General features: G+C 28.1%; 1 protein-coding gene across 6 annotated transcripts in view; it reads right to left on the bottom strand.

The window, feature by feature from the left end:
* Positions 1-2418: 2418 nt before the first annotated feature.
* Positions 2419-12113, bottom strand: part of Cadps (calcium-dependent secretion activator 1) — a 295482-nt gene continuing 285787 nt past the window's right edge. For 5 of the 6 annotated variants that reach the window (XM_085824507.1, XM_085824512.1, XM_085824515.1 and 2 more), the window contains one exon: positions 2419-10392. In XM_085824507.1, coding sequence (XP_085680633.1) covers positions 10206-10392 — 187 coding nt within the window. In that variant the 3' untranslated portion in view covers positions 2419-10205. The remainder of the gene's footprint in view (positions 10393-12113) is intronic. The other variant, XM_085824519.1, reaches the window with a different exon arrangement.

Below are 12113 nucleotides of genomic sequence, written 5' to 3'. Positions count from 1 at the left end.
CTACATTGTATGCAATATTAAGTAATGATGTAATAAAATATGATTTGGAAGTAAATAGCTTTAATTATTCTATAGAAATTTTATTTTGTATAATGAAATGCATGTCAGATTAGGTGACGAAGTCACTTTTCCAGGTTCCTGGGCATCACCCTACCCCATGTGTTGTACGTGAACAAATTTTGGCATGACTTTTATAGGCATAGCATTGCTGAGATAAGCAATTATTATTTTTGGTCCATATTTTTGGGTGAAGTAGCAATTATTGGTGTGAATTTGAAGTAGTGATGATTAGTCAAAGTAGAAAGTTTCACGCTAACAAGCACTTCTAGCTGCTTGTTAGCATGAAATGATCGTGGCAATCCCTTCATCAATACACTCCAAGAGTCAGTTATGCTGCTAACTTCTGTAGTTGAAGTAATTCTTGTAGTTGAAGTAATTCTAGTGGAGCCAGAACTTGGTCAGGTGACCTGTAGCTGCAAAGAAATTGGAGGAGCAAAGGCAAAGCACAATTTGACTACTTGCAAGCATAAGAGGGTGAATGGGGGTTCAGAGTCATACATAAATTTTGTAATAGGTCAAAATCTAAACAGAGGGCAAGGTTTATAACTAATTTTAAAAGTTTATTAAGAATTACCTAGAAAATTAAAATACTTTACAAGTAAGTAAAAATTAAAATAATATGCTGTAAAATAAGCCAACGAAGCAATTGGAAAGAGTTTAAATTAATTTTACATTAATATGCTAAACAAGAATTTAAAAATTTACATAGAAATTAAGTCAGTGCTTTAAGTAGCGCATCAGGCCTTCTAGTATTGTTCACTAAATTGAAATCATAACTCAGATTAGGTATACAGCTATTGTTTGCTTTATTAATGTTCTCAAAGAAGCTTTTCGTCATTTTAGCCATAAAATTTTTGATTTAAAGAATTTTGTATTCATCATGAATTGCCGAGTTCCTTATGAACCATCTGCACCTCGTAATTTGTCCGAGAGTAGTATTTTGTAGAATTTGTATCTTTTTCATATGAACATTAAAATATGTCTTATGATAAATCTAATATTCAGTTTTAGAGTTTGATACCTAAGTTTTCATACTGTTTACAAATAAATAAGCATATATAGTGAGGATGCTGTACCTGTAAGATAGAATTCATGTATTTTAAGTTGCTATAAATAAATAAATTTATCAAACTGCACACAAGTGAAGAAAATTGTAAAAAAAGCTTCTTAAGCACCATAAACAGCACTTATTTCAACCATAAAGGGAAGACATATTCTTTCTTTGAATATTGGTACAATAATTTTGTTAGGCAGTTGTTTTGTTTTCCTCTATATGGTTTAACATTTTTCTACAATGAAAATCACATTGTCTATAAAATAATAAATATCATTAAAATATGTGATGGTAATACCACTCACGATTTTTATTATTCTTTTAAACACTATATTTTTAATATAGTTTTAATGCTAGCCAAATCTTCAAAAGTTTTCATTATTCTTTTTTTTTTTTTAAACTACTTTCAATTTTTATGATTTAGAATTCTTTCTCAAGAAAATAGCAGCAATAATATGTTGTATTCAAACTTAAAAAAACATCTTGTTTTCTGTATTAGGTGTAATCACCAATGTCCTTGATGTTTTACCTACATAATGTCTAAAGAATAAAGGGTGAAGAGCCATTGTGACTTCACTTTATACATACATCACAATCTTGTGACCCCCTATCGCACTTTCGAATTTTGCACCGACTTTGGAAAGACTAAAATGGAAATTGTTTTTACGCACCCCAGCAAGAGAGGGGCTGAAATGGCCCAATTAAAAAAAATGCCTCACTGATAAATCCTGAAATGGGACATAACGTGTTTACATCGAACAAAAATATCTTCAGGTGTTCTTTTCCATAAGAAGATATTAGTGTTAGAACAAAAAAATTATCTACTGTCATAAATTCATTGCATTTCCTGGAGAAGATGTAGAAGCTTTTCTTTCCTTAATAGTCTCAACTTCCATCCGACAGTTTGTTTCTCACAGAAAGAGTTCCTTATGCATTCAGAAATTAGTGTTAGTTTGTAATTTAATTTTACTACTAAAATAAACTTTTCAAGATTATAAGCATATTCTGCTGATATTATGGTTGAATTATATGAAAGAAGTGCTGGATCTCTCTTATATTGGGCCTTGGTGTGCTCTGGTTAGAATTATGGTTTACTTCAAAATTTAAGAAGTACCGGAGCCAAGCTCTGGTGGGTGCGACATAATTTAAGCTCAGACATTATTTTAATCCACAAAAATATTTTTGGAAATTATATTTGTATAAAGCAATACCCTTATTTATTAATTTCTTAAAATGCTAGTATTAATTCTGGAGAATGTTAAGATGTGCAAAAAAAGGCCAAGAAAACTATAAACAATATACAATTTCGCTGTAGGTACATTTATTTTCACGAAAAGTTTTATTTCTTTTTTCACATAGGCAAGTGCCTGGCTGAAGTAGACAGTATTGCAAAAACATAAGTTATTAGTGTATTCACATGCATTTAATCACAAATTTTATCCCTGGAAATATGACATGGTTAGGCAAGTTTTAAAAATATAACTAATGAAAATTGTAGTTACATTTTTACATTAAATACTGAAGCAATTAAGAGAATTCATATGTACATACAGCTATAACTAAATATAAAATACAGACTTAGTAAATAATACTTTTCAAATATTAATACAGAAAAGTAGCACTGGAAAAAATGACTGAATCTAGAGAGAAACAAAACACATTTTACCTCACAAAATAGCTAACAAATATAACTTATACATTTTCTTTTCACAAGAAATTTGAAAACTATACTTAGACTAAACTATTTATGAACTCCAAGGATCACTTACATAGATATAAAATTCAGACTTTTACTTAGATTTTGCTAACATAAAATGCTGTCACCAATGTTCAATTAAATTCATATACTAATTATCTCACTAATAGAAAGTGAGCATTACATAAAGTTGAATTTATAGTTATATTATCACTTTCTTGCACATAAAACTAAGATTAGAAGTTATAGTTTATTGTACGTTTAAAAAATGAGTTAATATAGGTAATAAAACAATAGTTTTAAATTGAAATTATAAAAATATTATTTCATTGTAATATGAATGCTTATGATAATTTTAAAAAATGCTGTGCATAATTTCAAGCTATTTAGTGCTCACTATGTTATATTTTTTCTCTTCAATAACATGGTGACAGCACAGAGTTATTAAAAAAAATAAAATAGAAGAAGAGTATTACAAGGCTAACAATATATTTGCATAGATGTTTATATAGAAGAGGCAGATAATTCCTCTTTTCAAGAAGGCAAGACAGCACAAAATACATGGGATTTAAAGAAGAAAAAGACTCAAAAAATATTAAAAGACCTCATCTATAATTTTGTTTTCCCATGGAAAGGTAAGACAATTTTAGATGAGGTAAAAAAACGCAACACACACCATCTAAACTTTTATTCTATGTAAAATATTGCCTCAGAATATTTTCTGGCATATTGTCAGAGACTATTCTCAAATTTCTAAATTTAAATAAAGGGATACTATGGCTAGTGATATTTCTATAAATCTCTGCAACTGAATTAGTATAAAGATGCTGAATTATAGTTGTTATATATATTTCTCTACAGACATAAAAATTTAAACTTTATTCTTAACAGACTGATGCCATGTAAAGATATGAACAAAATATAGAGAATTTTTTAGACAAGTGAGGCTAATGTACACTAATAAATAAAAAAATAATAATGAGATTCATTAAGAATAATTTAGTAAAATAGTTAATAAGCTTTAAAAATAGCTGTGATTTATTACATTTCTTTATAACCTATAATGCATCTTTATAGTAAGTACAGTTTACATAATATTATTATTTAAAATACTTGTTACTTATTGATTTTATTTAGGTTATGCAGCATTTCAGAAATATTTCACAATTTCACTCCCCTTTTTTTAAAATTTAATTTGCATTCATATAAATTAATAAAAAATTATTTCTTTTGTAATACTGACAAAAAATTAATCCTTGATAGTTAAAAGCAAACTCAAAGCTAAAAATAATTACCATAAAATAACATACAAAATGCAGAACAAAAATTAATAATACAAAAAATAATAAAAATATATATGAAATAAGATGCATTTATATATGATAAAAAATTAAGTACCAGTAGCAAGCAGTCTTATACAATGAGTGTTTAATTAATATATGCATACAATTTATTTTAGAATTCAACAAAATATTTGAAAACACCAAAAAATCAAAACAACCAGTAAAGCCAATAAATATTGCATTATAACTATTTTTAGATAAATTTATCTGCACTAATTTCTGTACTTTTAGGTTTTACAAAAGGCTCCCATTTTCAGTTTACCCACTAAACACATACCTAGCAAATGCTTTTAAGGGCCCCCCCCAAATGACTGAATTCATATTTTATGATACAAAGCATTTACATGAATTAGAATAGAATTCAATACATATTTTGATTTTCTTTAGAACAGCAATATAGGAAACAAATAATTTTCTAAATTTCTGAGCTTCAGGAAGTAATTTAATAAGTTATTTTAAAAATATTTTACAGAATGTCTAAATAGAAAATGACTAGTATTAAGTTATGCTTACAGCAATATACAGTAAATGCACATGAGGTGAGTAAACAGTCAAATATGCACACTATAAACAGAACAGTAACACACAGAGGAATAATATGCTTAACAAAGGATTGCACATTATATAGGTAACCATGGAAAGTTGAGACAGGTGAGAAGTATTTGAAGAACTATAAGAGTGACCACTAAACTGGTCTAAGTTTTCGTTGTTTACAGATTGCTGAGTCCAGCACCTTAAGAGCATTTAAGAACACAGAAATACTATGATTTAACAACACTGCAGAATGAAATGGGAGTAACTTTTTATAATTTTAACTCCCAAAATATTTGTAAATTTGAGTTAATTTATTTTTAATGCTTAATAAATTTCCAACATTCATTTCTAAAAGTAATTTAATAGAAATTAAATTTCACAACAGTAATAATTTTTTGAAAATCTGCAATCATTTAATTTTACTAGAAAGTAGCAAATAATAACTAATGCCTGAATTTCTAAAAATGTGTTTTTTAATTTGAGATAGCATATAATTTAGCTTTACAAAATATTTTCCATCCGTAAATTATAAGTGATGGAATTCAAATGGCAGATAATGTTATTACATATAAATTATGTAAAAGATCTATATTTTACCAAGTAAAAATGCACAACAGAATCTCGATCACTTAATGGCCATAAATATCTGTCACAATACATTTAAATGACATTTTAAATATTTAACAAGTTTGCACTTCTTCAAGAGCTCTCATTATTGGTTTCGAATATATTAAAATGTAATGATATTTTTAGATACACAAGAAGAAAACTAAAACTGTGAGAGTGTGTGTGGGCAGATATTATAAAGTCCCAGATCATTAAAAATCAAATAAGAAGTGCAATTAATGTGAATTAACCAAAAAAGGAAGCATATTACACATTATGAAAGTAATAATCTGCCAATATTTCTGACTAGAAGATAAAAAATAAAAGCTAAGTAATTAAATGCACATTAAGATTTGCTTCTCACAAGCCCCTTTCACATGTAACGCTCCTTCGCACAGCTGCCGTTAGCAAGGGGAGAAAAAGGACACAAGAAAGAGTTTCGTCTTTAGGACCCGTTCAGAAGACCACCGTCTTCCTTTCCCTTTACACTTAAAGCCTGTGTGAACAATCATGTCTCCGAATTGGCAGATTTCTAATACTCTTTACACATTTTTGACATGGTTTACTGTTGTTATTTTTGTAATCTGTACTTTCACAACTGGTACCTGAACTTTCGTAATGGTTCCTGAAAATTATATGCTTTTTAATTATTATTATTTTATAAGCTTTTATTTAGTTCACTCTTGGTGCTTGTCGCTATGGTTAAAAGATTGTCATGAATTTTTAAACTGCTTCCCGATAAGATATAGAGCTCAAACTTTGTACATACACTGCTTGTGGATGTGGTGTCACGCTTTTGATTTTTAGAGGATTAGATTTTTTTCAAATTTAAAGTTGAAATGACTTTTTGCAAATATTAACAAATAAACTGAGAATCTCAGAATATTACAGTTTGCACGATAACACACTGTGGAAGAAAAAAAAATTCAATGAAATTTTTAGTGTAATTTTTTTAAAAAATATTTTGGGAGAATTTTTGAAAATCATTCATATTTTTAGACTTTTTTATGCCCATTAATTTTAAAATTTCATATCTAGAAATATATCAGTTACAAACTTCTGACATTTTCACAGCTTATAAAACAAACTTTTTGCATTTTAAAAAAAATGATAAAGAATTAATTGGATGATTTTTTTACTTTTTTGAAAGATATGCAATGAAGCAGAATGGGAAATATTGGTTCTTCTTCGGCATCAATTCGAAATATCGGTTTCAAAGTAATAATCTCATTATACCACACTATTTTTATGACATTATTTATGCTATATAAGTTGTTATTGTTACCAGTTGTTAGTTCAGCATGAGATTGGAGATATTTCTGAGTTAACTTTCTCTTAAGATGCGTTTTGCATTCCGTTGTGTTTAACGTTCTTATTAGATTGAAGCATAACTACTGATTATACTTAGATTCTAAACACTTGTACGAGTATTTCTGGGGAAAATTCTAGAACTTTGAAGTGTTTATGTTGATGAAATACATTTAATTAAGCTATCATCAGATTTGAGTGCAATGACAATCATTTACGAACTATTATCAACCTATTACAAAAATTAGATAGAACTGTACAAGATACGGAAATATTTTAATTAATTAATGTATTAAAATTGTTTTGAACGTGTTTTACAAAACAAAAACAGGTAAAGAAAAATTCTGCTTGCGTTTTATGAGTTTTTGCAATTTTTCTGGCCACATAAGGTTTTAAAAAAAAGTTTGTAATTTATGTTTATATTTACCAATTAAATAAATAGCACTAGGTTTGATGTATATACATATGTGTGTATTGAAATTCAGTAATAAAATTTTAAAGATTTGAAATGATTAAATGTCTATTTAGACAGTTTGTATACTTTAAACTGCAAATGCAAACTGAGAAACCTTTTGCATTTTTTTCAATAAATTCTTTTACTTAAAGTCCTAACACATATACAGGTATGAACTAAATTTTTTATTATTTTTACTGCTTATTTAAAATTATATACTTTATATAAACAAGGATGGGTTTTGCAAAATACTGAAAGAAAAAAGTTATTTGAAATGAAAATGTGACTGAGATCATATTTGTTTTAAAGATTTTAGATAAAAGTGTATTTTTTTTCTCAGAAACTAATTCATTAATTGCAAAATCATTCCTTGAAGTTATTTAAAACACTCTAATAAATACAATAAAAAACTGGGGGGTAGACATTGAAAATTGTAGGAGAAGAAAAACGTTTTAATTGTAAAATTTTTCTTCAAAAATTTTAATTAAAAAAAATACTAGCAAAAACTTTTTTTCAGCTTAAAATTATTTTGTCTCACAAAACCATTCAATAATATTCATAAAAAGTAGATGAAAATGCTTATTATTATTTTTTTTAATTATTTTTTTAAAATCTTTCAAAAGGTACCGAGTCCTTTGTCGCGCTGAATCCGATATGCACTTGTCTTAACTTTAGTTTTAATTTGAACGATATTTCTGGAATACCTACCATCAGATAACCTTGTCTGTATTTGTCTATAATTTCCGTATCTTGTACAGTTCTATCTAATTTTTGGGGGGATGCTATCACATCCCCAGACATCTATCAGCGCGATTGTTTCCCTGACAGTCCAGTGAGCAGTAATTAAAATTAAGTGAACCGCACAGTATAGTACGGGAAATCTCCCCATTTTCCCTGCTCCCGAGAGGTAAGGAACATTCAACCAAGTTCTACCTCCAATTCGGCGAGGCAGTTAATGCTTGTCCCATGTGAACGGGACACGTTCGAAGAACCGGTTTTCGCTACCGGTCGAATCTGCTCTTGTGAACGGGGCTACATTTTGACAGAAAACAGCTTATTATTATTAAACTTATTACGTCCTATTAAAATTAATTTTTTACAGCTTCTAAGTACTAACTCATTTATTTCAATTACTACTGGAGTAAAACTGATTTTTAAAATAATTTTATTTCAATGCAGAAGTAATATATTATTTACAGCACACAGAACATTTTAATCACTTTATAGATTTTTTGAAACTTTTCCATATAGAAACAGAGAAAGACTTGAAAGAAAAAAAAAAAGTTACTTGTATTAATTAAGTCTAGAGATCAGATTTATTACGTACAGTACAAATATATGCATCACCAAAGAACATCACCACGTCCAAAGAAAATATCCCTTCCATAACAGTTATTATCACATGAATAATTCCTCATTAGACAACATACGAATAATTTTAAAGAAGTTCACAACAAAGCTTTACTTTCTGAGCAAATTTCTAGTTACTGAATAAAATAATAGCTAAATGAACTTTTTCATACGAATATTGACAAATGCATGAGCTATAAATGTAATCAAACTATACAAGTTAACCTCAGCTTGACTGTGGGTAAAGAAGAGAACAATTTACAAATATGCCTCCATCACTAATGACATAATTATAGATAAATAATAAATATATTGATCATATGAAAACACAAAACTTTTTCGGAAATTAAATATAATTTTTTCTCCCCTCTTTGTTTTATTCAAAAAAATTTCAAGAAAATTTCAGAAAATGCTATTTTGAAATACAAGAAATTTTAGAAGAATGTTCTATTTTTGTATTATTAAAAACTTGTTGAGTGTAAAATATTAATTATAACTTTGTATATAATACATAAAGAACTGAGGAAAATAGGAATGATACATATAATTATAATGTCTATTAAGTAAAATATACATATAAGATATACAGAATATGGTATTGTACTATATACTTAAGCAACGTAAGCACAGACAACACCCAGCTCTCTTTCAAATACTATGTATATACCTCTTTTATTGAATTTTTCCTTGCACAGGTAAAGATACTGAAATCATTCAAATTATTAGATTCATATTGTAAATGAACTTTTAACAGTGATATTTATTGTACTTTTATTTATTTATTTATTTATTTTTTTTTGCACATGTTGTAAGTTAGTTAAGGTGTTAAGTTAGTCTTTTACTGCAAGTTAGTTAACAAAACCATTAATAGCTTCCAGTATTTAATATTTTTTTCTGGTTAGCCATTTTTGATATTCACTGTTCTATTAAATATTAAATTGTGAATAAACATACAGAAGCAAAATAATAATATCTAACATATTTATGATCACAGTTATATACTTTAAAAGTCATTATTGCTTTTCTTTTGCAAAGATTTCTTGCTCCAAAATAATAATAAATAGAAATATATATGGAAAGTAAATACAATATCCTTTAAAAATCATATTTTATAAAGAAAGTTGAATTTATTAATTGATCTTTAAAAACATAATTCAGCCCAGAATTTCGCCTAGGAACAATTTGAATACTAAGCACTACTAAAGTGAAAGGAGAGACACTACAAGATTAATTTTTTCAAACACTAGCTATGATGCTAAAATGTTTGTACTTCTGTGTTCCTTCAGTCTAAGGTGTAATTGTACAAGCCTCTCAGGAGTTAGGACAGTTATTTTTTTCTCGTGAGATGGATAAACATGAAGAAATGCATAGAGACTAAAATCTCACTTTCACTTCAAAAGAGTGGATTTCATATTTTATTTGCTATATATATGTGCCACTAATCTAGGGGCACCTTTGGCGATTAAAATGAACATGCATTCTGACTGCTTTTCTTACAGCTAAACAGGCATTTATTTCCTGAACTAGAATCATACTGACTCTGTACTTGCTTAAATTTATGAAGTAACTAAATAGCCATCTTTGAGTTAGCTGTGTTTCTACATCATTAAATACACTCAGGAAGCAGAGACTCAATAACAGTAACTTTGCAAGACTAAATACAATCAAATGACCAAAAAGAAGGAATCACATGGTCAATGAGACTCTCTTTTCATTTTTTATATAAGCAGAAATGGAAGTCTTGGAGGGCTTACTGGATATTCCGAGTGGAACAACTCTCACTCTAAAGCATGGTGAAAACTAAAAGTTGAGGAAACCACCCGAGAATTTATTTGCTAAGCCTCCCAAGCTTCCACGACCCAGATTTGATATTCTTCCTACCATATTCTGAGTGACATTCTTTATGCTGCTCACATAACCTTCGGCACCTTCTGCTTCTCGTACTACTGATTTATTCTTACCTCCTTCCTCAGCATCAGGATAATCCCTAATGAGAAAATATAATATATATTTTAGTATATGAATCAAAACATATAAAGATATGCATTCTAAAATGAAAATTAAAAGTAGTGTACCATGTACACTAGGGGGGGAAGAGACAGAGAAGGCAGTTCTATATCTCCCGTTCTACTGGGCCGATTGACAAAATTCAAATTACATTTTTCAGATCTTGAAAGTGCGACTTAGGATATATATTAGATTTATATACAGCACTGTTCTAAGATAGGTATTTTGATGCAAAATCGGACTTTTTCTGAAATAACATACAATTTTTTTTCCATATTTCGATTCTATGACTCAATTCATGCCTAGATATTAAATTTTGTAAAATTTGGTGCAAAATTTACATCATTTCTACTTTCAAATAATTTTAGCAAAGTGTCTAAACCACATTTGGTGTTTTATTGCTTTCAACAAATATGCCAAATTTCAAAACGCACCAATATATAAATTCACGTATATCTTCAGAAATTTTGAATAAAAAACTGTAATTTTTTGCAGGTCTAAAAATACGTCTACTTTAAGATGATGGTAAAATTTTTATAGATTATAAGTCAAAATTTTTTTTGAAAAATTTATAAAAATTATTTAAAAATACAAATTTTAAAAATAAATCATAAAAAATGGGTGAATTTTATTTGGAATGAACCTGAATTTCGAAATGTGAAAGGAATAATCAAATAAGTTTAATGAAAAAAGAGAGATTAATAAATATATACCAGACTCGATTAACATTGAGGATCTAAAATTTTGAGAGCTAATTTTTTAAAAACCACTCGTGCGATTTTTACAAAACTTAGTAGTTTGACGTAATTTGAGTCATAGAATATAAATAAAGAAAAAAATTGGTATGATATTTCAGAAAAAGTCCGATTTTGTGTCAAAATACCTATATTAGAACAATGCTATATATAAATCTAATACATATCCTAAGTTTCACTTTTGAGACATGAAAAACACAAGTTGAATTCCGTCAATTGGCCCAGTAGAATGTGAGATATAGAACTGTACCCCCTTCTTTTGCGCAGTGTACACAAATTTAGTATATAACTGAGAAAGCTTATTTATCTCAGATACAGGAGTTACATAGTTATTTAGTACTTTGCAATTTCAGATATTACATTAACTTGTAACATAACTAAAACATCTGAGAAAATGAAAAATAATAACTCTTTAAGCATCAGAGTATCTAACTATGAATTAAAAATCTTAACGTAATACCATTATCCACCTGTAGCTTAGTGCTGAAATTAATGCACCTGTGCACAGATGTGAGAGCTGAATTTTCTAAAAAAGTATATAGATTAAATGATAGCTGAAAATTGTGGGGATGTTTAAAAAACATTTATGCAGCATGATATGTGCACATAACATAAATGTATGCACAGAAAGCCCAGATTATGATTTGGCATGCATATATGACTACATAAAAAAATTTTTTTAAATCTGTTAAACTCTTTTTAATGATTGATGCTTTTTACTTATGTGCTTTATAGACTAAAATACTTTTAAGTTTATTAACTGCTTAACATAAAAATTTAATTTTTTTCATTGGGGAAGCTTTCACATTCCATTAGGTGTCTAATGTGTTTCATATTTCAACCCCTGGTATTTTTTAATGACTGTAATTTAAAATCATTATGTGCTGGGAGTTTCTTTCCAATCCTTTTTCACTGCTTTAAAAAAATTTATGCAGTATGCATACAT

Source organism: Stegodyphus dumicola, chromosome 1 (assembly GCF_044657685.1).
Source record: "Stegodyphus dumicola isolate Sdum_Otavi_A_Nest chromosome 1, ASM4465768v1".
Lineage (NCBI taxonomy): Eukaryota > Metazoa > Arthropoda > Arachnida > Araneae > Eresidae > Stegodyphus > Stegodyphus dumicola.
Note: the sequence above shows the minus strand (reverse complement) of the source record. Positions and strands in the feature narration are given on the sequence as shown.